The sequence below is a fragment of the Orycteropus afer genome, unplaced genomic scaffold (genome assembly GCF_000298275.1).
Source record: "Orycteropus afer afer isolate SDZICR_OR568_19922 unplaced genomic scaffold, OryAfe1.0 scaffold00064, whole genome shotgun sequence".
In the NCBI taxonomy this organism is placed as follows: domain Eukaryota; kingdom Metazoa; phylum Chordata; class Mammalia; order Tubulidentata; family Orycteropodidae; genus Orycteropus; species Orycteropus afer.
In genome coordinates, this window is record NW_006921651.1 from 8,862,369 (window position 1) to 8,889,580 (window position 27,212).

Below are 27,212 nucleotides of genomic sequence, written 5' to 3' on the forward strand. Positions count from 1 at the left end.
TCTTAACACTTCAGTATTGTAGGTAACACTGGGCTGAACATCTGAATCGGGTTTTACCAGGCAGGTTCGCTCCCAATGTAAACCCGCTGGGAGGTGTCTGAGTTAGGAGAAGGCCCTTTGACAGCCCGCATCCCAACACCAGCTTCCCCACATTCCTTTCCCAGTTGGAGGCTTGAGCCTGCAGCACTGGCAGGTGACAGTGCCCGACACACACCCTCAACTCCTGGGGTGCGTTTTCCCTACAACAAGGGGAATGGTCTAACAAATGGGCAGAGAACAAACGGGCTCCTAATTCAAGACAGGCCCAAAAATTTGCACTTTAGCTGAAGACATTTACAGATGTGATCTTTAATCCTTAAAGATTCTTGGAAAATGGGAAAGGTGCCAAGAGAGGAGAGACATGTGCAGGCCTTCCAAAGAAGAAGGTGGACCTCAAGAACTGCCTACTAATGAGCCTTCTCTCAGGCTCCTGCCAGATTCCTTGGCAGTCCAGTCTAAGTGGGAGTGTGGGAGCTTAGGAAACTGGAGGCTGGCTACAGGCGACAGATGTGGCCCTCTCATAGTGATGCTGAGGCCCTGGCCACAGGGATACTAAGTGGTTGCCCTGGAGATGTTCGCCCAGTGGGCTCCCTGTACCTCTGGTGGGCGTATGCAGTTCACACCCTTCCAAGTGGAGGACTGGGGGCTGCAGCAGAGTCTGCCAGGAATCTATATTAGAATTCTCCCAACCCAGCCCCTGTGTTACCACAAAGCTTGGGGTTACTCAGCAAGACTCTGTATACAGCCAAGTAATAACAGAAGCTGAGTTGAGGTAGGCAAAAGGCACTTTTATTCCTTTGGCCAAAAGAAAGTAACAGCGGGGCTAATTGCCTTCCAAGACTGGTCAGGCATGGGGTTGAGGGAAGCTGTTTTTATAGGGTTTACAAACAGGCAATCATACAATGATGTCATCACATTTTTAAACATGCTACGCAAGTGCAGTTAGGACTGATGACATCAAACATACGTAAATGTTCAGAAAATGGTAGCTGTACTCCACCCAGAGGCCATGAAATTAATATGCCTGAGGCTCCTAATGAGCTAATGTTAACTCCAAGTCACACAGACCAGCTTGAACTGGCAGTGGGACGGCTGTTATCAGGAGAAGTGGCTATTCGGACTCAGGGCCAGCCAGTGGGCCCACGATCAGGCCATATAAGGAAATGGAGCCGTTCAGCCACTGCCTCACCAGCACATCACAGGCATATGGTTCCTTTATGAGGGCAGACAGCACAGCAGGGAGAAGGTTTTTGACTCAAAACCTGTTCTGACGACACCACTTGCTCACTGCCTTCTCCGAACCTCAGCTTCCTTATCTGTACAATGGAGAGACTCTAACAGGAGCCCCTGGGTGATGTGCTTGGCTTCTAACTGAAAGGTTGGCCGATTGAATCCTCCCACAGGCACCTTGGAAGACATTTACTTGCAAAAATCAGCCATTGAAAACCCTGTGGATGTGGAGAGACTAGAACCCTCCTACACCACTGGTGGGACTATAAAATGGTGCAACCACTGTGGAAAATGGTATGGCACTTCCTTAAAAAGCTGGAAGTAGAAATACCACATGACCCAGCCATCTCACTGCTACGTATATATCCTGGAGAAATAAGAGCCATGACATGAACACATACATGCACACCCATGTTCATTGGAGCACTAGTCACAATAGCAAAAAAGATGGAAACAACCTAAGTGCCTATCATCAGAAGAATGCATCAACAAACCATGGTACATACACACAATGGACCATGCAGAATTACAGAACAATGGTGAATCTGTGAAACATCCCATAACATGGGTGAACTTAGAGGCCATTATGCTGAGTGAAATCAGTCAGTCACGAAAGGATAAACATTGCATGAGACCAGTATTGAAAAAAGTCAAAAGAGTTTCACACTCTTGGAAAAAAAAAAAAGAAATATTCTTTGATGGTTATCCAGGGTAAATGGAGAAGGTAGGGTAGACCACTGAGTAGAGGATAGTTACATTGACTTGGATGGAGGAAGTACACCCTATGGAGTGCAGTTCTGCTATGACACCGTAGGGTTGCCAGGAGTCAGAATGGGCTTGGGGACACCTGGTTTGGTTTGGTTTGCAATTAAACCAGAGGCTCCCCAAAACATGCCTGAAATATAGTGCCTGGCACAGGGCCGTCTGAATTACCAGTATGATAATCTTTCTCCAGAGTCCTGGAGGCTCTGACTTCTGCCCGGTTAATGGGCAACCTCCTCTGGGTGACTGCCGGGAGCACAGAGCAACCTCTGTTCCTTAGCTGTGGCCCAGAGCCAAGCGGCAGCTTGGCTGCAGTTCCTTCTCTCTTCCTGCTCCTCCCCTGGCCCAGGACAGCACAAAAAGCTGACTGCAAGCAAATTCCTTGTCTCTTATTGCTCAGCACAGGGCAGAAATGGCGGCTGGTGGTGGAGGTCTCTTCAGGGCCCTGCTTGCCTCTCCCCATCCTGCTTGGAGACAAGCTCACTCTGGAACCAGGGGACATCTGAAGCCTGAGTACGATGCAGTGGTGATAGGAGCAGGTAACATGGGGCTGGGCCACACAGCTAAGGGGTGAGGGGCAAGAGGTAGCCTTGCACAGAGGTCAGGAGGGGCCCCTTCCCTAAGCCCCACACACTCCCTTCACCTCTGGGCAAAACCTGGCCAGGAGTTTGGGTGACAGAGAGGAGTGATGGTGGAAGGCCCACCAGTGTGGGAGTCAGTTATCCAGGCTGCAACCCCAGCACTGCCATTGACTTGCTGTGTGAGCGTGGGTAAATCCTGTCCCTCTTTGGCCTTGGCTTGTCCCATCCAGGAAGACAAGTGAGAACTAGATGGCCTCAGAGGTTTCTATGTGTCTGCTGTGAAATTAGCTAGTTCCTGCCACATTTTTGTGTCCTAGGTGGTACAAAGGGTTAAGCATGTGACTACTAACTGAAAGGTTGGTTCGAACCCATGCAGAAGCACCTCCGAAAAAAGGCCTGGCAGTCTTCTTCCAAAAGGTCACAGCGACAGAAACCCTGTGAAACAGTTCTCCTGTGCACACATGGAGTTGTCATGAGTTGGAATCAATGGTACATAGGGTTGGAAAGAGAGCCCTAGGATCCTGCCACCCCTAAGCACCTGAGTTGTGGTTGCCACCACTTCACCACCAAGATGACTTATCCTCAGAGGAAGTGGGTCATCTTGTTCATACAGGGGCGTTAGGAGGAACCAGAACCGTGTGCCAGAGATCTGACTGCATGCCCACAGAGGGTGCCAGCCCCCATTTTCTGCCCATCTGGGGCACTCGGGGTCTGTGGCATTGATCCTGTCTCATTTGACTGGCCGTGGCCTGCAGAAGACCAAATTCTGAGTGACCGGATGAGGCCGTGGGGCCAGGGCCATCTGTTCACACTCACAAAGGACCTTAAGTTTAAAGATAAGCATTATTTCCAACGGAGTTTATACAAGGAGCTCCGGTGGCACAGTGGTAAGGCATTCAGCTGCTAACCAAAAGGTCGGCATTTCGAACCAGTAAGCCGCTCCACTGGAGAAAGATGGGGCCATCTGCTTCCATAAGGATTTAGAGCCTTAGAAACCCTATGGGGCAGTTCTACTCTGTCCCATGGGGTCTCTGTGAGTCAGAATCAACTTGATGACAGTGGGTTTGAGTTGGGTTTATACAGAAGGGTAATGACAGGACTGAAAGAAGGAATCACCATACAGCCTTCAATTGCATCCCTGATTTGGCAGCTCCATGTTGGTGGAATGCACTGAGGCAGGAGGGTGTTGAATACTTAACCTCGTCTCTACAGAATTGATGCCTGAATTATGGTGTTGGCAAAGAATATTAAATGTACCCTAGACTTTCAGAAGAACAAACAAATTTGTCTTGGAAGAAGTACAGCCAGAATGCTCCTTATAAGTAAGGATGGCAAGACTTAACCTCTCGTGCTTTGGACACAGTATCAGGAGGGACCAGTCCCTACAGAAGGCCATCATACTTGGAAAGGAGAGGGTCAGTGAAAGAGGGATAGATCCTCAACAGGGTGGGCTGACACGGTAGATGTAACAATGAGCTCGAAGGTAGCGGTGATCATGGGGATGGCACAGGACCCAGCGGTGTTGTGTTCTCTGTATATTCAATCACTATGAGTCAGAACCAACACAACGGCACCTAACAACACAACGGCAAATTAAAAGACAAATGGCTGCCATATATTGCAGGTCTGCTAAGGGTCAAGCGCTTTACATGTTACTGATGATCCTCCCTGCAACACTGTGAGGCTGCAGCATCCTCTCTGAGTTACATATGAAGCTCAAGGCTGTTAAAGTGACTCTCCGAGGGCCACATGCTGGTAAATCATAGAAGCCAAGTGTGAGCCCAGCACTGTCTGCCTTGAATGTGTTTTATGCATTTAAGAACAGTGTTTTTTAAACTACAGGTCGCAATCCATTCAACCAGAATTTTAAAAACACTCATAAAAATTTCCAGTGGTACCTAAAAATAGTATGTCAACATTTTTTTAATGAAATAGAAAATATCAGTGTGTTTCTCACATCATTTGTTGATTTTCAACTTGTAATGACCTCAGTGATAGAGTAGAACTGCTTCCACAGGGCTTTCTAATCTTTATGGCAGGTTGCTAGGTATTTCTTCCACGGGGCACCTGAATGGGTTCGAACAGCCAACCTTTTGATTAGCAGCCAAGTGCTTAACTGTTGGCCACTGGGGCATCTTATCACATGGTAAGAGTCAGTATTAGTTAATGAAACTTTTGTTTCTGTGAAACCCATTGATCTCTCGGGGGTGTGCCAGGTCATGATGTAAAATGCGTTTTCTTCCTTGGATCATTGCCCAAGAGGTTTGGAAAACTCCATTTTAGAGATTCTTTTTAATGAGAAGCTGGCTCAAAGACTTCTAAAATTCTGGGAGTCTCTAGGAGGACAAGTTAAACTCAATCTGCTCAGTTATGAAGAAGTCTATCATGTGAGTCATTGCTGCTCTCCTGTTTTTGAAAGTCTGCCCAATTAACAGTCCAGCATTTTTTTTTCCAAGTCAACACAGGGTTCAGGTTAGTGCCCAGAGAACACGGTCATCTGCTGACATCTTAAAGACTCAGAGTGACTTTCTCTCACAAGGACAAAAGTGTGCTAAGGGTTAGACAAGGCCCAGCTCCACCTCCCTGCACACCAGGACTTTGAACCATTTCGTTCTGGTTCAACCCCTGCTGAGAATTTGCATTTCCACCTGAGATATACTGAATCCGTATCTTCATTTTAACAAGATCCCCGGGCAGGGCTCTGAGAGAATTACCTGGGGAATCTTGCTAAAATGTAGATTCGGATTCAGTATATCTCAGGTGGAAATGCAAATTCTCGCAGGTCGTCAAACTGGAATGAACCAGATCAAAGCCCTGCTGCAAACTTGTTCTCAGTCCACCTGAAAGAAAGGAGGAGGTGGGCTCACCCCAAGAACCTGTTTTCTCCACTTGTGGGTCTGAGACCACCTGCGTCACAGTCTACCTTGTGAGAAATCAGATGCCAGGTCCCCACCTCCAACCTGCTGAACCAGACTCTCTGGGAAAGGGGCCTGGGAATCAGCATTTATACTGATTACTCAGGTGATTCTGAAGTTTGCCAAAGCTGAAGAAGCAGTCCCTCCCAACGAGCTCAACATGGGTCCTCAAGCCACATCCAGGACCCATAGCGCGGGAGCAGCCCTCCTAAAAGGTTAAGGAAAAAACTTTACATATAAGATAGACAAATTTGCCCGGTCAGCTTGTACCCCCAGTTAGGCTAGCACACAGTGAAGCTGTTTAATGACTTTTGAACTGTCCATCTTTTTATTTTTATAAACTGGGGGTTGTCAAGACAAACCCAAGTGAGCAAAGACTTACACACTCTTGTGTCCTGTGAACCACACTTGGGCAAAACAAACCATACCTGACAACAAATATCCCCACAACCTGCGCTCATCTGCATGGCTGATTATTGAATGCATTGGGTGACCTCCATGCTGGGCTAGGGACCACCCTCCTGTCACCTCTTCCCTGCTAAGCAGGTGTGATGCTCCCCCAGACACAGTCACCTGCATACTCCTGAGTGATGGGAGCCCCATTAGTGTGAGGCATTGTGGGAGCCCTGGCAGTGCAAGGCATTGTGGGATAGCTCTGTCTCAGGACCATGTATTTCTTCAGCATGGAGTCTCTGGCCATACCAGAGTGATGGAACTTTTTTCAAGCCAGGGCAAGACCCAGAGTTCTCTGATTCCTCACAAACCAGGTATACCATGGCATCGAGCTGCAGCCTGATCCAACATCTGAGTGTACGTAGAGTGTGGGAGTGTAGGGGAGTCCCCAAGTTTCTGCTGCCTTGTTAAGATCTTCACGGTGTGGGACTGGGAGTGGGTGACATGCTCCTCAAGGAATGTGTCTGTCTGCGCACTGATGGGTGTTGCTTCTCTCTCCTCTCTCCTGTCTCACTACAGGACACAACGGGCTGGTGGCCGTGAGTACCACCTCCTCCCTTGGCCCTGCATCACTGCCCCTGGGCATGCAGCCCTCAGCGCTTGGGGAGGGGTGTGAGGAAGGGCAGGGTGACCACTACAGGGGAGGACAAAGTCAGGAGAGTCTACTCTCTCTGGTGCTGACTGGTGGCTGATCAAGTGTACATGCACAGGCAGTTCGGGAGGATTTGGGGGCTCCCTTTCCTCTCCTTTCCCTAATGCACACAGATTATCCCACATGGCCTCTGAGAGAGTCGGGAGCTTTCCAAAACAAGATTACGAGAAGGTGGTAAATTGTATAACTGGTATAGTCCCAGAGACATGCTGGAGGCTGGCATCAGGGAATGAGCTTGGGGGGCCTCTGACTTTACATTGTGGACAGTTCTTGTATGGGGCTCACTGTTCCCCAGCGGGGTCCAGGCCATGTACCAGCCTGGAGCATTCAGCAGCTATGAAGTCCAAGGTGTACCCTAGAGACAGAGAGGAATCCCAGTGTAGCAGAGGAGGCAGGGACCCTGCCCCGAACACAGACGGTCTGAAGCTTAGCTGGGCGAGAGTTACCTTAAGTGTGTGCTTCTCAAACCTGACTCCGTGTACCCCTGGGAGGCCAGAGCATGTGCTAGAGGGTGTTCAAGACTACAGAACAAATACGGGTCATCTTCCTGAAGCAGTGGCTGCTCTTGAATACCATTATAGGGGACTCCACGAAGCATTGTAGGGTTGCTGCGGGACTTATGTTAAATCTTAAGACTTTACCTGAGTATCAATTTTACTTGAAGATGTAGCAAGGAAAATTTTGTAACTCAACCGACCAGTAATTTAAAACATTGATTTTATATTAATGTAAGGCATGGGTTCATCACTCAGCTCTGCCACTTTCTATCTGTAAAAGGTTAAGACAAATCAGTAGCCTCTCTGAACCGCAGCAAAATGAGAGTAACACCACCCACCCTTGCAGAGTGAGTGTGAAGGTTACAGGTAATTTGATTCAAGGACCAGGCACATAAAGCTTTCCACAAAGGGTGGCTTTTATCATTATTGGAAGTTTCTAGGCTGGGGAAGGCTAGTGTCAATGCCCTTCAGCCAAAGACCACCAGGAACACACTTGTAGTTAAACACGTTGGGTTTTTTACTCATTGCAGTGAGAGAGAACACACACCATGGGGAGCCGTGAGTCAGAAGGTGCTAGAAAGAACCGATTATAGGGTTTGGGCTTTGGTTGAGTGTTTTGAGGAGGATCTAAGGAAGCAGGGGTTCATTCTAGATTGGATGCTGCCAGAAACCAAGGGCAACCCTGGAATTGTGTACCTCAATAAATCTTATTTATAGAGTGGGCGACTAGTATGAGGATAGTTGTACTTAGTAATGAAGTAGCAGTTAGTCATTTTGGCCAAGGGGAGGGTGTTTGGTATTTTGTGACTGGCACAGGGACCTTGGTGCTGTTTGTACTTAGACAACATTGCAGTGAGGCCTTGCTCTGTCTCATTTGATCATGGTCAGGGTAACCTTGTCTGAGACTGGTGTTCTGTGAGATTGTTGGTGTCTGGAGAGAATAACATGGCTGAGCTCTGAGGGCCAGGTCACCTTCATTTAGAACGTTCAGGGCTGTTCTGTTTCCTTTCTCATTAGGATACCTTAGGAGTGTAGACCTTGAGTTCAGACTGTCTGGGTTCAGTTCCCAGCACTTCTCATCAGCTTCATAAACCTGAGGTGAGCTATTAACCTCTGGTTAATACTGAGCCTTGGTTTCATTACCTGTAAAATGGGGAGAATCGTGGCTACCTTTGGGATGGTTGGGTACGTTAACTGAGATGATATTCACAGTGTTTGGCACTTAGTATCTGCCAAGTGAACTATTAAAAAATCTGAACTACACCGTCCTTGTTGTCACGTTGCTGTTGGTGGTAGTGGAGGGATGGGCATTCTAGGTCTATAGATTGATGAGTTGTTTAGTTCAACAAATACTTATTGATTTCCCATTAAACACTAGTGAAAATTTAATAAAAACTCCTCCATCATTTGTACCCTAAAATTAAGTTATGTTACCACCATAGCTTCATTTATTGAACTGGCTTGATGGCAACTCTCTATCCATTCATTCATTCATCCATCCATCCATCCATACCTCCCTCCCTCTATCTAGGTGCCTGCTAGGTTCAGCCTCACAGCAGTCCTGTGAAGTAGGTAGAGTAGGTATTATATCATCAGCCCCATTTATGCACATGAAGAAACTGAGGCCAGGGGAATTTGATACAGAGACCACACCAGCAGAAGGAGGTGTGAGAAACTGAGGCTGGATGATCCGGTGGGGCACTCAAAAGCTTAGCCTCACTGGGCTGCCTTTTGCTGGGGAGATGATGCTGCAGTCAGGGTTGATAGGATGGGATGCAGTAGGAGTTCATAGATGCACTAGGAGCTGCTTAAGGGGGAAAGTCACCTTTAGCTGTGGAGTGGAGAGGCAGGACCAGTCAGCGTTTGAGACAAACGTTAGAAGATGCCTGGAAAAGGGGGGAATTTAGGGCAAAGCAGAAGGAATAGCATTCCCAGAGTGTAAACAGCATGAGCCAAGGAGCAGCATGAAGGCCCTGTGGTGAGACCCCTGAGACTTGGGTCAGCCCCAAGGGATCTCAACCTTCCAGAGGGGTGAAGGGAGGGCCCTGTGTGCCCCTCCTCCAGGCAGCCTACCTACAGAGACTGGGAGTGAACACGGTGGTCTTTGAGAGGCGCCACGTGATTGGCGGTGCAGCTGTCACTGAGGAGATCATTCCAGGTGAGCCCCGAGGGGTGGTGAGGGTGGTGACCACTAGCTGACCACTGACGACCATCTTCATCTGATTTGGTTTCAGGGTTTAAGTTCTCCCGAGCGTCCTACCTCCTCAGCCTGCTGAGGCCGCAGATTTACACAGACCTGGAGCTGAAGGTAGATCCCTCCTCAGCCCAAACGTAGGGGAGGAGTTCCATCTTCTCCAGCTGGGGTGAATCCCTACGCCTGAGGTCTTTCTTCTATCCTGAGGGTCTGTCTGTTCCACGTGATCTCCTTGGTGCATTCTTACAGAGGGACTTTTGTCAACCCACCCAGTATCTTTATTATTATTATTATTTTTATTGTGCTTTGGGTGAAAGTTTACAGAGCAAATTCACTATCCATACAGCAGCTTACATACACTTTGTCTCATGACAGTACTGCAATTTCCCACAATGCAACAGCTCTCTTCCCACTTCCTCCCCATAGTTACCTCTTCCCTGTGTCCTTCCCTCCCAGGCATTCCTGCCTCCCAAGCAGTCTCCCTGTGCACACACAGCCGTTCTATTCTCTCATGACTGATCTCTCCAATGAGTGTATGTACCTAATGTAAATGTTTAACTCATATTCCTGTCTTTTGTTTGACTGAAAGAAACAGGAAAACCCACCCAGTATCTTAAAAATTGAGAAATTTCATATAAAACTCAGACCCTCTTTTGAACAATGAGATTTGTCAACACCAGACCCACCTTCCTGTAGGGCAGCGCTTGGCCAGGCCTGAGTGGCCTCTCCCCTCAGATGGTACAAGGACTCCTAGCTCTGCCCTGTCTCAATTTGCCCTGGAGTCTTACCTGGCCCTCATAGGTATCTACCTGGACCCTTGGGCATTTGAGTTTGCAAAGCTGCCTTAGGATGCGAGCCTCGTTTCTGCCCTCTTGACTCTTCAGATCTTGTTACTTCAGATGCCTGCTCTGGGGCAGCTTGAGCAGGAAGTCAGACCCCAGGGACTCTTCACTCTTCTGGCTCCTGGGCTTTTTTGAGGGAATGCTGAGAACTCTCTGCCTCCAATTTGTTTACTTAAATCAGCTTAACCTTTGTCGGTAGCTTTGCCTCACTCTGCCCCGAGCCCTCTCAGATTCCTTCTGCCTCTCACAGCCTCTTCTATCACATCCTGAGCCATCTTAGCTTCTACCTGCTTCTGCCTCACCCAACTTAGAGAAAAAGGCCCTCAGTGCCATCTGTACAGGCAGTTCCATGTGCTTTGCTGAAATTCTAGGTGTAAACCTGATAAGGCGTCCAGCCACTGTTCACAGCTCTTTGGCTGCTCTACTTGGTAACCCCATCTAAAGAAGGGGCACCTTATTTTAACATGACGTTGACAACCTGGAGGGCATCCGCAGGAGGGCAGTTAAGCTCTTTCCATTAAGATCCTGTTTCCAAAGCAGTAATAAAGAGCATCTATCTTACAGCGTCACACCTTGGGCTAGGAGCTTAAATGCTCTGTTGTGCTTGATCCTCATCCCAACCCTATGAGACAAAAACCAAAACCAAACCAAATGCACTGCCTGCATCGAGTCAGATCCAACTCATAGCAACTCCTCCTTGGGTTTCCGAAGAGGTATCACTATGAAAGTAGATTGCCCAACCTTCCTTCCAAGGAGTGGCTGGTGGGTTTGAACTTCCAGCCTTCTGGTTAGCAGTCAAATGCTTTAGGCACTATGCCACCAGAGGTCCTAACGGTTAATTTCTCCATTTCATGAGGGGGGAACTTGTGAGGTCAGAGTTCACACAGGTAGAAAACGACAGAGAATTTCAACCAAGTCTAACTGATTCCTATTCTTTACTCTTGAGCACCATGGTGGGCTGCGTCAGGCACCTTAAGAGCATCCCACTCAGCCTCAGATTCCAGCACTTTGCAGTTTGCAATGGACCCAGTCATCAGTCATGAGCTCTCACCACAGCTCCCGCCTGGGAGAACCCATTGGTTGAGACCACAGACTCGGGAACCTGATAGATTTGGGATTCCTACTTTACTGTTGGAGCTCTGGTGGAGTAGTGCCTAAGACATTTGACTGCTAACCAGAAGGCTGGCAGTTCAAACCCACCAGCCACTCCTCGGAAGGAAGGTTGGACGATCTACTTCCGTAGTGATACCACCTCAGAAACCCAAGGTGGGGTCACTATGAGTGGGGTCCGACTGGATGGCACATAACAACAACAACAACATGGAGCTGTTGTGATGGTTAATGAGACTGTGTTTGATAACCACGGTGCCTGGCACAAGTGCTGAGCAATTGTCAGCCATGATTGCTACTCCATTTTGCAGCTGAGAGAACTGAGGCTCCAGAAAGACAAGGCAGCCTACTCAGAGGCTCGTGGCTAGCTCCTGCTCGCCAGTCCCTGCCACTCATGGGAGGTACCCAATTAGACTAAGCCCTGACTAAAGGCTGAGGCTTGACTTTGCTGCCACTTTCCCTCCTCCTGTCCTTGAGGCAGAAGTCGTCTCCCCAACCCATGACGCTTCAGTGAGACCTCCTTCCCCAGGTGGTTCTTGGTGTACACAGCTTTCAATGCGAGCACTGAGTTAAATTACCTCTCAGTTCCATCCATCTAGATACTAAGTTTGCTTTTACTGACTCCACATTAAGTAGTGGAATCCAAGCTGGGAGGCAGGAACTTTTGCACTTGCAGGGACTTTGGTTCCACACCAATCAGCACCCAGTATCCCTCACCTCCCAGGAGCCAGCCCTGTCCTCACTCTGGGTGGCAGCCCCTTGTCCTCCTTTCCCTCCCTCACCAACGTTCTGGATCTCAATTACGTGTCAGCGTGGGCTGAGGTGCAGTGGAGGTTACAAGAAGCGCACAGCTTCTGCAGACAGGGCTGACGACTGCTGGCACTGGATAGGATGCAAGACTCAGGGAAAGGGGGCAGAGGGCGCCTCCTGGGTGGTAGAGAGCTCACTATTTCAGTTGGAGGAACCAAGCTGGAAGCTCCTGCCACTTAGATAACTCCCCCATCTTAGCAACAGAAGGGGCCCTGGAGGTCTCCCAGCCCACGCTCCCACCAAAGTTTGCAATCGCCTCCACAGAGTGCCAGCACCCGCTGAACCTGCCATCTGGCATGGCCTCGGTTGCAGGAAACTCCAGATATAATTATTGAAAAGGTTTTTTTTTTTTTTTTTGGTTTCTCTATGCTATCCTAAAACTTCTACTCACAGACCTTGTTTCTGTCCTTGTCTGCGACAGAAACCAAACCAAAGCCATTGCCGTCAGTTCCGACCCCTGGTGACCCTCTGTGTCAGCGTAGAACTGCTCCATATGGTTTTCTTGGCTGTAATCCTTACACAAGCAGATCGCCAGCTTTTCTGTTGTGGCGCCACTGGTGGGTTTGAGCCACTAACCTTAGGTTAGTAGTTGAGCGTGAGCCGTTCATGCCACCTGGGGGCCTGTCTGCAGCAGTTGTTGTTGTTAGGTGCTGTTGAGTCAGTTCTGACCTACAGTGACCCTACGTGCAACAGAATGAGATGCTGCCTGGTCCGCTGCCATCCTCACAATCATTGCTTTGAGCCCATTGTTGCAGCCAGTGGATCAGTTCATCTTGTCAAGGGTTTTCCTCTTTCACTGACCCTGTACTTTACCAAGCATGGTGTCCTACTCCAGGGACTGGTGGCTCCTGATAATATGTCCAAAGGATGTGAGATAAAGCCTTGCCATCCATGCTTCTAAAGAGCAATCTGGCTGTACTTCTTCCAAGACAGATTTGTTCATTCTTCTAGTGGTCCATGGTATATTTAGTATTCTTCAATAACACCTAATTCAAAGGCATTGGTTCTTCAGTTCTCCTTATTCATTGTCCAGCTTTTGCATGCATATGAGGCGATTGAAATTAACATGGCTTGAGTCAGGCACACCTTGGTCCTCAAGTGACATCTTTGTTTTTTTAACACTTTAAAGAGGTCTTTTGCAGCAGATTTGCCCAGTGCAATATGTTGCTTGCTTTTTTTTTTTTCCTTTTTAATTTTTATTGTGATTTGGGTAAAAGTTTACAGAGCAAATTCACTTCCCATACAGCAGCTTACATACACTTTGTCTCATGATATTGACTGCAATTTCCCACAATGCAACAGCTCTCTTCCTATTTCCTGCCCATAGTTACCTCTTCCCTGTGTCCTTCCCTCCCATGCAGTCATGCCCCCTGAGCTGTCTCCCTGTGCATACACAGCCCTTCTATTCTCTCATGATTAATCTCACCAAGGAGTGAATCTACCTAATGTAAATGTTCAGCTCATATGCTTGTCTTCTGTTTGGCTGGAAGCCATAGGAGTGAGTTCAATTCCAGACTCCATCAGACCAGCAAACTTGGTCCTTTTTTTTTTTTAATGATTTTGAGTTTTGTTCCACGTTGTTCTCCCACTCTATCCAGGATCTCCTACAGAGATACCCCTTCAAGTAGTTGACAGTGGTGGTAGCTGGGCACCGTCTAGTCCTGTGGTCTTATAGTCCTATAGGCTGAGTATCACATGGTGTACCAGTCGCTTAGGCTAATTGTTTCCATAAGTCTTTGGTTTTCTTCATTCTTCTTTGCTCTGGATGAGGAGAGATCCATCGTTTCATCTAGATGCCCATTTGCAAGCTTTTAAGATCCCAGTTACTACTCGCCAAAGTAGAATGTGGAACAATGCTTTTGTATAGTATGTTATGCCAATTGAGCTTGATGTCCCCTGTGACTATGGTCCCGAGCCCACAGGTCCAACTACTCACTCCCTCTGGGTAGCTGGCTGTGGCCAAGAAGTGACTACAAACTTGACCCTTGTCAGATCTACTATGCACCTGGGAATTCTTACAGAATATACAAATATACTTGTAGAAACATTGCCAACCCTATACATGGTCTTGGGGATACTATCCCCTGCATAGACATACCTACTAGTTCAGCCTGTCTACCCACTTATCCACCCATATATCCATGTTTTCCTTCACTGACATTGCAGTGCTGTATGTGCAAAAGGTTCAGACAGCAAAAGGTTTGCTGTCTGTATTTCCCATACCTCTCTATGTCTTCATCTTCCTCAATGCCATTGTGTTGAATACTCACATTTGGTATAGTGCCCTTCTCTTCACCCAAACCAATACTTGTCTCTACCTATCTAAGTGTTCCCTCCCCTCCCCTCCCAGCCCTGGTAACCAACAAAGAAAATTTCCTTCCATATATAAACCTTTCCTTGACTTTTTACAATAACAGACTAATACAATATTTGTCCTTCTGTGATTGACTTATTTCATTCAGCATAATGTCCTCCAAGTTCATCCACATTATGTGGTGTTTTGCAGATTCTACATTATTCTTTAGGGTTGCATAGTATTCCATTGTGTGTATGTACCATAGTTTGGTTATCCATTCTTCTGTTGATGGGCACCTAGGTTGATTCCATCTTTTGGCTGTTGTACATAGTGCTGCGATGAACATGGGTGTGCATATATCTGTTCTTGTCCTTGCTCTCACTTTTTTAGGATGTATACCTAGTAATGGAATTGCTGGGTCAAATGGTATTTCTAATTCCAACTTTTTATGGAATCACTATACTGCTTTCCACAGTGGTTGTGTCATTTTATAGTCCCACCAGCAGTGTATGAGAGTCCCAATCTCCCCACATCCTCTCCAGCATTTGTTATTTTCTGCCTTGTTGAACTTTGCTACTAGTGCTAGGGCAAGATGGTATCTCATTGTTGTTTTGATCTGCATCTCTCTAATGGCTAATGAGGAGCTCTGGTAGCATAGTGCCTAAGGCACTTGACTGCTAACCAGAAGGCTGGGGGTTCAAACCCACCAGCCACTCTTCGGAAGGAAGATGGGGCAATCTACTTCCGTAGTAATGCTGCCTCAGAAACCCAAGGAGGGTCGCTATGAGTCAGGTCTGACTCGATGGCACATAACAACAACAACAACAATGGCTAATGATCATGAGCATTTCTTCATATGTTTATTGGCCACCTGAATATCCTCTTTGGTGAAGTGTCTATTTATGTATTCTGCACATTCTTTTTGTTGTTGAGGTGTTGGAGTTTTCTATAAATTATAGAGATAAATCCCTTGTCAGATACATCATTGCCAAATATTTTTTCCCAATCTGTAGGTTTTCTTTTGACTCTTTTGGAGAAGTCTTTGGAAGCACATAAAAATTTAGTTTTTAGAAGGTCCAATTCATCTAGTTTCTCTTCTGCTGTTTGTGCATTTTGGGTTATGCTTGATAGTCCATTTATGCCATATATTAGGGTCCCTAAATTTGCCCCTAGTTTTTCCTTGAGGAACTTTATAGTTTTAGGTTTCACATTTAAGGCTTTGATCCATCTGGAGTTAGTTTTTGTGTATGGTGTGAGGTACAGATCTTGTTTCATTTTTCTGCAAATGGATATCCAGTTTTGCCAGCACCATTTGTTAAACAGACAATCTCTTCCCCGTTTAATGGATTTTGGTCCTTTGTCAAAGATCAGCTGACCATAGGTCGATGGATCTATTTCTGGGTTCTCAATTCTATTCCATTGGTCTATGTGTCTGTTGTTGTACCCATGCCAGGCAGTTTTGGCTACTATGGTTGTATAGTAGGTTTTGAGGTCTGGCAGTGTGAGACCTCCTACTTTGTACTTCTTCAATAGTGCTTTGCTTATCCGAGGTTTCTTTCCTTTGCATATAAAGTTAGTGATTTGTTTTTCCATATCCTTAAAGAATGTTGATGGGATCTGGATTGGGATTGCATTGAATGTATAGATTGCTTTGGGTAGAATTGACATTTTCACAATGTTCAGTCTTCGTATCCACCAGCATGGTATGTTCTTCCATTTATGTAGATCTCTAATGGTTTCTTGAAGTAGTGTTTGATAGTTTTCTTTGTACAGGTCTTTTGTGTCCCTGGTAAGATTTATTCCCAAATACTTTATTTTTTTGGTACATTGCTTGATTTCTTGACTGCTACTTCCATGGGTGTTAACTGTAGATCCAAGTAAAATAAAATCCTTGACAATTTCAATATTTTCTCCATTTATCATGATGTTGCTTATTGGTCTAGTTGTGAGGACTTTCATTTTCTTTATGTTGAGGTATCCAGACTGAAGGTTGTAATCTTTGATTTTCATCAGTACTTCAAGTCCTCTTCACTTTCAGCAAACAAGGTTATGTCATCTGTATATCAAAGCTTGTTAATAAGTCTTCCTCCAATCCAGATACCACCTTCTTCTTCATACAGTCCCTATTCTTGACTTATTTGCTCAGCATACAGATTGAGTAAGTATGGTGAAAGGGTACAACCCTGACATACACATCCTGCAGCATAGCATTTATTTTTTCAGTCAACAGAATACTTATCGATTCCACTATATCTATGTGTTGGGGCTGCAGCAGTGACTAAAACAGGCAAAGCACCTGACCTTGCAGAGCTTTCATTATCCTTGGGAGAGACATAAAAATACTAAATATGTAATAATCCAGGTGGTGGTCGGTGCTTTGGAGAAAAATAAAGTAGGGTGGAGAGGCCAGGCAGTGCTGGGGAAGGTCTCACTGATAAGGTAACAGTTGAGCAGAGTTCCCAGGAAGTTAGGGGATGGGCCAATGGAAAGAACTCTCTAGACAGTGAGAACATTAAGTCTTATTTGTGGAGGTAGCAGACCCCTTTTGTTTCATTTATGCCTCCTTTGAAAAAGTAGATGTGCTCTTGGAAAACCCTGTGGGTTAGTGAAAATTTATAAATCAAATCATATTTTAAATGCATCATTAGAACTTCCATGTAGAGTGACCTTGAGGTAAATGTGTCTGCAAAGTAAATAATCTTTTTTTTTTTTTTTTTGCAATGTGAACTATTTAACTCCCTTGGAAGTATGGATTTTCACATAACTGTTGCTTTATTATGTCTTTCTAAGTCTTAATTATTTATTTCTGAATTGGGGCAATTATGGACTGGGGCTTAAGAGCCAGGGCTGTGGAGTCACAGAGATGTGGTTTGGAAACCCAGATTCCCTACCTAACATGACCTTGGAGGCTTAAACTCTTTGAGCCTCAAGCTTTTCATTTGTACAATGAAGATCATAATATTCATCTCCTAGAGCTGTATTAAAACCAGGTAAGAGTTGTAAACCTTTAGTACAGTACCTGGTATATGGTTAAGTATTATATTGTATTGCATTGCATAATCTACCATAGGAGGTCTGGACAAGAGGACTCTTTATAAACTTTTTTTTTTTTTAAGGAACCAGGACCACATATTCTGAGAACTTGCACACAGGTTCCTAAATAGTCACATACACACATGTACATGTGCACATGCATGCACACAGAGAAGTGTTGAGGGCAGAGATCACAGATCCCTTAAAATGTTGCCTGTGCTGTTTGTGTTCTGCAGAAACACGGGCTAAAGCTGCACCTTCGAAACCCCTACTCCTTCACCCCCATACTGGAAGAGGGCACAGGAGGAAAGGTGCCCAGGTCTCTTCTGCTGGGCACAGACATGGCAGAAAACCAGAAGCAGGTTGCCCAGTTCTCACAGAAGGATGCCCAGGTAAAGGAAGAGACCAGGAACTGATTCCCTCGCCACTCACAAGCCTGGAGGTGGTTGAATGAAAATGGGCCTGGTTTGAATTGTCCTTAAACACTCTGCCCAGAGGCCATAAGGGCCTGTACAGGCCACACCACCTTCCCTACAAGGGTCCGGCCTGTGCTAGCCTTTGATCTCAGGCACTACAAAGAAAAGGGGATGGAGGAGGGTGATTAGGACCAGTGACGCTGGAGGCCATCAAGTCTGTGTGTCTGGGGGGGGGGCGGTGTGTGCTCAGTTCGGTTGGTCTCTATATGCTGAATTTCAAAAGGGAGCTCACTGACCTACACGTGCACCGTGTGGTCTTTATAGCCATCCTGCTCTCAGAAAGAATTCCAAGTGGTTATCAATATTAAAATGAGCAAAAGCCAAAAAGAAAGAGCAAAGAGAGATCAGGCACAATTAAGGACAACTGAATGAACTGGATCAGAAGCATAGGACTGAGAATTGAGGTAAATTTCAGTCCACTTGGCATCAGTCTCCTGATAACCCAAGGCAAAAAAGGACCCTGCTGGTGTGCAGGTCTGCTCAGAGGAAGTCAACACATCTGATGGAGAATGCATTTGGAAGAATTTGTTCAGTAGCTTTGTTTAGATGAGTCACTGAATAATGTAATGGGCCTGGTGTGATCAGTTGTACAGATACAAAAAGATTCTAAAAATGGCCACTTCTTATAGCTTGAGTACTAGCTGAAGGTGTAGCATTAAGGTGTGGCTTAGTGGAGACAGTTTTGTAAGAACCTATGTTTATGTACCACCACCCATCTGTCAGCTTGCCATACTGTGGTGGCTTGCATGTTGTTGTGATGCTGGTAGCTATGCCACTGGTATTTCAGTTACCAGCAGGGTCACTCACAGTGGACAAGTTTCATCAGAACTTCTATACTAAGACTTCCTGCTGATCTGCTTTCAAAAATTAACCAATGGAAACCCTATGGATCACCAGAGAATACTGTCTGATATAGTGCTGGAAGATGAGTCCCCAAGGTTGGAAGGACTCAAGCATACCAACAATCATGAAGATGCTTGTGATATTGGAGCTGTGTGTCAACTTGGCTGGACCACAATTCTGTGTGGTTTAAGCAGTTGTGATGTGGTTATTCCCATGATGGGATCAGATGAATGTGTTTTGAGCAGCCAATCCGTTGAAAGGGAGTTTCCCTAGGGGTGTGGCCTGCTTCCAGTATATTTATGGGCATCCTGGAAAAAGAGACACTCTTCTGTGGATTGGGATTCTATTGTGCTGCCTACAACTGCCCATGAGCTAACAATCCACCGTTTGGCCTGGAGATCTTGGATTCGTCATTCGTTGGTGTCAACAGCAAGTATACCACCTGCCAACCTTGAGCTCCTCAGCGTCTGCAGCTGTGAGAGTCGGGAAGAGCTTCCAGCTTGATGTTTGATCCAAGAACTTGGGACTTGCCAGCTTCTATAAGTGTGTGAGCCATTTTCCTAAGATAAATTTCTCTTTCTCTCTCTCTATAAGCTTTACTGGTTTTGTTTCTCTAGAGAACTCAGTCTGACACAATGGTAAAGGACCAGTTAACGTTTGTTCTACTGTACGTGGGGTCACCATGAGTTGGAGCCAACTCAACAGCAACTAACAACAGAAGTTTATACAATCCACCTATGTTGCTTTTTGATGTTTTCACCTAATGTTGGGTACAACCTAGAGAACCACAGACACACATCTGTCTTTACCCAGCAGTTTCCAAACCTGACTGACGATCAGAGTTACCTGAGGAGTTTTGCGTTGTACAAGTGATTCCTCTGTGCAGCAGGCTAGGAATCAAGGCCTAAACCCTCTCCTCTAAATCCTGCCTGTCTCTGATGCACTAAGGGGATCCAGCACAAGGTTGGGTCCCCAGGCCTGCAGGACACTGGTTGCATCCCAAGGGCAACCACACGAGCAGGAGGCATACTGCCTTGGAAACCCAAGGAGAGGTCGCTGTGAGTCGGGTCCGACTCAACGGCACATAACAACAACATTGTGGAAAGATAGGAGTCTGATTCCTGGTTTCATCTTTACACAGTGCCATGTTAGAAGCTCTGAGAAGCTTTAGAGAAAGCTGTTTAACTTCATTTTGCCAAAACTTTGCAAATGTACTTCAACACCAAATTTTCTTCATGTAACACTTCCTAAAATGCCATGGGTATATAAAAGCAGATGAGCCGGAAGTTGAAAATGCTAGGCTGAGAATCAACGGAGGGACCTCCACTGGCACAGGCACCCGCACGTGCTCCAGTTGCCCATCAAGAGAAGGAGGTGGGGGTGGTCTGTAACCATGCTCGGGGGTGATGGGTCTTGACAATGGATTCTGTTGTGGGAGCCTGTGGAGTAAGGGGATGCAGGCTTCTGTTCCTATTCTGTTACTGCTTGTGACAAGGGGACATGAAGATGAGAGTCTAGGAATGGCAGTCAGCACCCTGGAGAAAGTGGAAAGAAACTTTGATTTTGCCAGTAATCTATGGAAAGGTAGAGGACACAGAGAAGAAACTTGTAAATAGTTTTATTATTTATCACAGGGATCACACCCTTGGATACGTGCCAGTTTCTGTGGCTGATGCCTTATTCCCATCCCTACCCCAGGTGGCTCTTCCATCACCCATGATCTCTCTGACCTCCCCAGACGCACACAGATGTAGGAGCAGGAGTGACAGCAGAGCCTAGCTAAGCTACAGCTGGGGGTGAGACATGAGGAACCCTCAAGGCCCAGCTGTTAGGGGTGGCAGGAGAGCAGAACGTGAGGAAATGTCTTATGGGGTTTGGGGCAGTGGGACTTTGACTCAGGGCTCTGTTGCAGGCCTTTCCCAGATACGAGGAGTTCATGAATCGCTTGGTGTCAGCCATTGACCCTCTGCTGGACGCAGCCCCAGTGGACATGATGGCCTTCCAGCGTGGCTCCCTGCTGCAAAGGCTCAAGTCACTGTCCACCCTCAAGCCCCTGCTGCAGGCAGGTGAGTCTGGAGTGCAAGCATCAGGTGTGGTGAGTGACGGCGTGGAGCAGGCTGAGCCCATTTTCTCCGTGACTGGACACAAGGCTGAATCTCCCAGGCAGCCAGCCAACTGTGTTCTGTTAGTCAAGGGCATTTAGAGCACTTGATGGAAAAGGTCTTGGCCTGGGAGCCCTAGAGTAAAGCCTGAGATAAAGGCTTACATATAGATAGATAGTTTATTTTGAGCGGTAACCCCAGGGCATAAAATGAGGGAAGGGAGGAGTGAACTGGAAGGAAGGGGCATCAATACCAGGGCGTGTTACTGTATGGGTTGCCGCTGTGGGTGATGGGGAGCTGGACCTTCCGAGAGGGCTTGTGAAAGGCATTTCTGGACAATTTCCAGGAGAAGAAAGGGGGAGCATTTATCCACCAGGTTTTGTCCCCCACTAGTCAAGGGTTGCCCCATGGGGCATTAATTCTCACACTTGTGAGTTACGAGTCAGTGACTGCCAAGTAGGGTCCTGGGGGTATCCCATCATGGTGCCAGAAGACCCCAGGACAACATGAGAAAGAGCATCTTACCGGTCTGAGGTGAGACGCTGTTGGGATTGTACCTGTGTGAAGCTGGTGAAAGCCTGCATGGAACTGGGCACTAGACCAAGAGATGGGGGCCTAGAGAATTGGAAGATATGTCCCATACAAAGACAATGCTAAATCTGGGCTCAGCAAGAAAGAGTTCTATGATCAGTTAGTAGATGTCTGCCATGGGTTTAGGAAGGGTATTTTCAGCAAACATGCTATTATTTCCCACCATTCATCTAGGGAACAGAGACCAGTTTCACATCTATATACTAGAAAAATATAGATTCAGTTACATGTGGTCACAAAATTGCTGCATAACAAACAAAAAGAAAATTCCAGTGGCTTGCAAAAATAAACATTTATTTCTCCTATGTCTGTGTGTTCAGCTGAAGCCAGCTGGACTACACTGATCTGGTCTGGTCTCAGGAGTAGGTTTGTGATAGCGCAGATTAGCTGGGGCAGCTCTGTTCCACGTGCCTGATGTCCTCGTTTTGAAAGCAGCAGGTTAGGCCAGGGTAGGCGTGGCCTTCTCACATGAACAGCAGAAGCACAGAGGGCAAGACCCATGTACAGGCCCATTTCAAGCTTCTGCCTGCATCACATCTACAAATACTCCATTGGCCAAGCCAGTCAAGACTTGTGCATGAGCCAGAGTTAAGGGGCAGAGCAGATAAACTCAACAATCAGAGCCCGCAAAATCTACCAGAAAGGGTAACAGAAGGCATTTCCTCTCAGGTTTGCAGGAAAAACTCCAAGGAGCTTCATGCAATAATCATGTATTGAGCAGCCACTATGTGCCAGCCACTAAGCTAGGCACTGGGATAACAATGGCTAGACATCATGGTCGTTACCTTCAAGGTCTTACTGCCCAGTGATGGTCTGAATCAGTATCAGAGGAATAAGCTAGCAAAGCCCAGGGTGTGAGCTTTACTACTTCCCAGGGTGTGAGCCTTAAAGTAAGGGAGTGAAGCACAAGTTCAGATTTTCCTGAAAATAATTAAGCCAGTTGCCATCAAGTCAGTTCCAACTCATGGTGATCCTACGTGTGTCAGAGCAGAACTGCGCTACACAGGGCTTTCAATGGTTGATTTTTCGGAAATAGATTGCCATGCCTTTCTCTTGAGGCACCTCTGGAAGTGGAGGTCATTAACCATTTCTACCACCCAGGAACTCCCCCAAAATAATGCTAACAGCTAAGATGTAGTAAGTGCCTATTAACTTGCAAGTGCATACAGATCTCATTTAACCCTCACAGTAGCCCAATGAGGGTATCCAGTATTATTCCCATTTTACAGATAAGGTTCAGAGATGTTAAATGTACTCCCAAGGCTTCCTGCTAGAAAAACCTGCATTCTTTATGGTAAGCTCCTCCCATCACAAATTCGCCCAGCCTCCTCGCTTTCTTTTATCCATGGGAACAAGATTGGAGTGTGTCCTTAGTATCTGTCTCAAGTTATGTTTTCTGGGCCTTTTCTTTCAGGCCTTACCCTGGGAGCCCAACTCCCCCAGTATTACCAGGTCCTCACAGCACCCATTACGAAGGTGAGTGGCCCCCCAGCCTCAGGCCCACCGTGTAGAGGAAAAGGGCTGGTTCCCCCTGAGGCTTCTGAGCCTTTCCCCTGCTGTTTTGCTGCCCCAGGTGCTAGATCAGTGGTTTGAGTCCGAGCCTCTAAAAGCTACTCTTGCAACAGATGCTGTGATTGGTGCCATGACCAGCCCCCGCACTCCAGGGAGTGGGTGAGTGAGAGGGTGAGGCGGGCAGCAGGAGAGGAGGCGTGCAGGGGAGAGTCTAAGAGTCAGACAGGCAAAGTCCTCAACAACAGCAGTAGCAACGTTGGCAGGAGCATCCACATTATTTACTGAGCTCACACAAGTGAGCCAGGTGCCAAGCCAAGCATTGCCATTGACATAACCCTCAAAGCAGCGCAGAGGAGTTGTGGTTCAGAGAAGGGAAGCATCCTTGTCCCAAGTCACACAGATAATAAGTGGCAGAGCTGACTTCCAACCCAGCTTGTCTGACTCCCAAAGAGCCTCCTTAACCCCCACTCCCTATTGTTGTTAGGTGCAGCCAAGTCAAGTCTGACTCATAGCATCCCCATGGAACAGAGTAGAACTGCCCCATAGGGTTTCCTAGGCTGTCATCTTTATGGAAGCAGATTTCCAGGTCTTTCTTCTGCAGAGCCACTGGGTGGATTCAAAGCACCAACCTTTCACTTAGCAACTGACCATTTAACTGAGCACTTAATACTGCTTCGCTATGACAGGGCTCCCCTTCACCGCGCATTATCATATGTCAACACTAATGCCTTCTTTCCACTCTCTCTTTCTTCTTGGTCTCTCTCACTCTTACTCTCTCTCATCTTTTTCCTTGCCATAAAGCCCTGCTGTCCCACCCTCCTCCACACCGTTCCTTTCCCTGCATCCCAGGAAAAGCTCCCCCACTGACACCTATGTGTGGACACAGAAGTCTGTCTGTCTTTCTCGGGGTGAGGGTGTGCTGACAGTCCAGGCCAAGAGGGGGCAGTCAGACACAAGCAAGTCTGTGGTTGTGGTCTGACTTAAGGAGCCCTTGTAGGAGCTGGAGTGGAGGGGCGTGGGCATGTGTGTGCATACATGTGTGCATGTGCTTGTGTGTGTGTGCGCATGCATATTGGGATAGAACATGCTGCCAACTGTTGAGCCATTTCCAGGGCACCAGAAGATGTACCTCAAATGTGGCTTTTTCCTGAGTGATGAGAGCACTCGCTGGAAGAGGTTTTCATTATATATGAAGCCAGCCCTAAACTCCCCAGAGCCATGGAGAAGGGGAGTGACCGCTCTTGGCCAAGCTCTGTGATCAACCAGCATATCCCGATCTTCCAGCCGAGGCTTTCCGTCCTTTTCTCTTTGGCTCTCTAGGAAGCTTAGCTACTGTCCAGACTGTGAAATGTGCCTTCAAGTCATTTGTTTCTCCATTAAATTTTTCGATGGTGGCTCACTCACCTGTGCTAGGTGCTGGGGAAACAGCAGTGGGTGGAGCTGAAATCCTAAAGGGAGAGAGAGACACAGAGCAGGTACGGATAGTGAAGTGCTGGAGGGTTATGTTAGGGGTCACACAAGAGATGAAGCAGGGACCCTTAACCTGGTCTAGACATCACGAGAGGCCTCTCCATCAGGAAGAGCTGTTTAATTGAGACCCAAAGGATAAGGAGGAATTAGCTCAACAAAAGACGTGGGAAAAAAGAAGGTTCCAAAGAGATGGAAAAGCATGTGCAAATGCTCAGAGGACTGTGTGTCCACTCGAGACCATAGTAATGCAGGGTGCATGGGAGAGAATGATGACAGATGACAAGTACCAGCTTCTATGCAGAGAAAGGCTTGCAGCGGAGAAAGGGAGGAGGTGATTAGGAGGCTGCTGCTGCAACAGTTTAAGGAAAATCAGAGAGGCCAAGCCAGGGCCCAGGCAGCAGGAAATGGCTGCATTTGAAAGACGCTAGGAGGCAGCGTGGGCACTGCTTGATTGGCTGTAGGTGGTGAGGCAGCAAGGTTGACCCTAGGTTTCTGTTGGAAACTGAAGGAGCTATTCACAGAGATGGGAAAGACTGAAACAGGTTGGAAACTAAGGGAAAGATGTCTGGCAAAAATCATCCAAATGGAGCTCTACCAGTGGGTAGCAGGACATAGGGCCTGGAGCTCAGGACAGAGCTGGAGTTCAAGGTCATGCGTCACAGGCATGCTGTGGGTAATAAAGCCATGTGCACAGACATGTTTGCTCGGAGAGAGAAAGCAGGATGAGAAAGCCATGTGCTCTTACAAGAGCCTGGAGCACATTGAAAGGCTAATGAGAAGGTTCTGGATGTGGGCGGGGAGAGGCTGGCGGTAAATGACAGGAAGGAATATTTGCATCAAAAACTCTGGGGAGATGAAATCCCACCTCTGGCCCTCGTCTCTTTCCAGGTATGTGCTGCTACATCATGTGATGGGGGGCCTGGAAGGGAAGCCGGGGGCCTGGAGCTACGTCCAGGGTGGCATGGGTGCCCTCTCTGATGCTATTGCAAGCTCAGCCACAGCACACGGAGCAACTATCTTCACCGAAAAGGTGAATGGCTCTCAAGGCTCTACCCCAGTGATTGGCCAGGGTCTCAGAGCAGAAGAGTCTCAGATTTGGATGGGCCTTCCTTTCCTGATGAATAGGGGGGTAGGGGGACTCAGAATTGGGGACTTCCCCAAAGTTATGCTACCTGTTAGGAGCTGAGCAACCAACCCCATTCTTCTGACCATCTCCGTTCAGCTCACGAGCCACTGAACTATGTTTGGGTTGATCCTTCACGCTGAAGGGGTGGGCTAAAGGTGTCCTGAGGAGTGGTAGGTCTAGACAGGGCTGGATTTGAAGGAAAGCTGTGAGGGCCTGAGAGAAGCAGAGACAAGGGTTGTCCCCCAAGATCCAACCAGGATCCCCCGCAGGGGGAGCTTCCAAGACCTCTTTCTGGTGGGCTTAGACAGTGGCCAAGGTGCAGGTGAGCAATGGAGGCCGTGTGCGAGGAGTCGTACTGCAGGATGGCACAGAGGTGAGGAGCAACGTGGTGCTGTCCAACGCGTCACCTCAGATCACCTTCCTGAAGCTGATGCCGCAGGTAAGGCCTGGGAGTGAGAAGGGAAGGTAGCTGCCAAAACTGGGGTCAGTAAGAGGGTTGTTTAGAGAGGCAGGTCTATATTGGGTGAGAGATATCTGAGCAGCTTGTGGGCAGCAGGCCAGGGGAGGCGAACCGTTCTCTGTCTCTTTCATCTATTGGGCAGGTAGCAACCAGGGCAGGGGCCTCACAGGTGAGGAGAAAGGTCCAGAATGTGAGGTGACCTAGACCATGTGGCTGACAATTGGCAGAGCCAGAGCTAGAACCCAGGTCTGACTTTCAATCCAGGGTTATTTCTGCACCTTTCCTGCTATCCTGATTTCTCCCTTTCATCAGCTCTAATTCCACCATCTGTGTCAATTTATTACCATATTAAGGCTGCATATCAAACAGCCACAAAACTTCCAGGCCTAGACCAATGAATACTGATTCAGCATACAGATCTGGAGGGCTCCAAGTTTGGCTGATCTGGGTACGCTTATGCACCTGAGGCCAGCTCAGCCCCCTAGTCAGTTCTGCTGATCTTGGCTGGGTCCATTCACATGCCTGGTGCCGGCTGGCTGAAGCTGGTCCCAGGTGGTTCCTAACGGGATGATTGGGTGACTCAGCTCTGCACCACGTTCTTTCATCCTCCAGCCGGGTAGTCCTGGCCTGTTCTCAGATCTGGCGGAGGGCAGAGCAAGTGTGGTTCGTCATGCAAGTGGTTTTCAGGCCTCTGTGCATCGCATTTGCTAACATTGGCCAAAACAAGTCTCATGGTTGAGCCGAGTCAGGGCAGGAGGACACTGCAAAGCTGCACAGAAAAGGGGTGTGGACACTGGGAGGAGAGGATTTGGCACAATGTTTGCAGTCACCTATACCTTCCCTGTCCCCAAGATATGGTAATATGCATCAAGCATGGAACTCCCAACCATTCTTGGGGACAAGGCACCACTTTTCTGAGTGATTCTACCAATAAAATTCAACATGTCGTTGTTGTTATTAAGTGCCGTTGGGTCATTTCCGACTCATAGCGACCCCATGCACAGCAGAACGAAACACTGCCCGATCCCGCGCCGGCCCCACAATCCCTGCTATACTTGAGCCCATCATCGCAGCCACCGTGTCAATCCATCTCGTTGAAGGCCTCTCCCTCTTTCGTCGACCCTCCACCCTACCAAGCATGACAACCTTCTCCAGGGAATGGTCCCTTCTTACAACATGACCAAAATAGGTGAGACAAAGTCTGGCCATTCTTGCTTC

General features: G+C 47.5%; 1 protein-coding gene across 1 annotated transcript in view; it reads left to right on the forward strand.

Moving 5' to 3' along the window:
• Nucleotides 1-2,443: 2,443 nt before the first annotated feature.
• PYROXD2 (pyridine nucleotide-disulphide oxidoreductase domain 2) overlaps nucleotides 2,444-27,212 on the forward strand; it is a 34,921-nt gene continuing 10,152 nt past the window's right edge. The window contains exons 1-10 of the mRNA XM_007939975.2: nucleotides 2,444-2,570; nucleotides 6,500-6,519; nucleotides 9,194-9,287; nucleotides 9,364-9,437; nucleotides 17,651-17,806; nucleotides 20,646-20,799; nucleotides 22,841-22,902; nucleotides 23,000-23,097; nucleotides 25,297-25,438; nucleotides 25,839-25,973. Coding sequence (XP_007938166.1) covers nucleotides 2,444-2,570; nucleotides 6,500-6,519; nucleotides 9,194-9,287; nucleotides 9,364-9,437; nucleotides 17,651-17,806; nucleotides 20,646-20,799; nucleotides 22,841-22,902; nucleotides 23,000-23,097; nucleotides 25,297-25,438; nucleotides 25,839-25,973 — 1,062 coding nt within the window. The remainder of the gene's footprint in view (nucleotides 2,571-6,499; nucleotides 6,520-9,193; nucleotides 9,288-9,363; nucleotides 9,438-17,650; nucleotides 17,807-20,645; nucleotides 20,800-22,840; nucleotides 22,903-22,999; nucleotides 23,098-25,296; nucleotides 25,439-25,838; nucleotides 25,974-27,212) is intronic.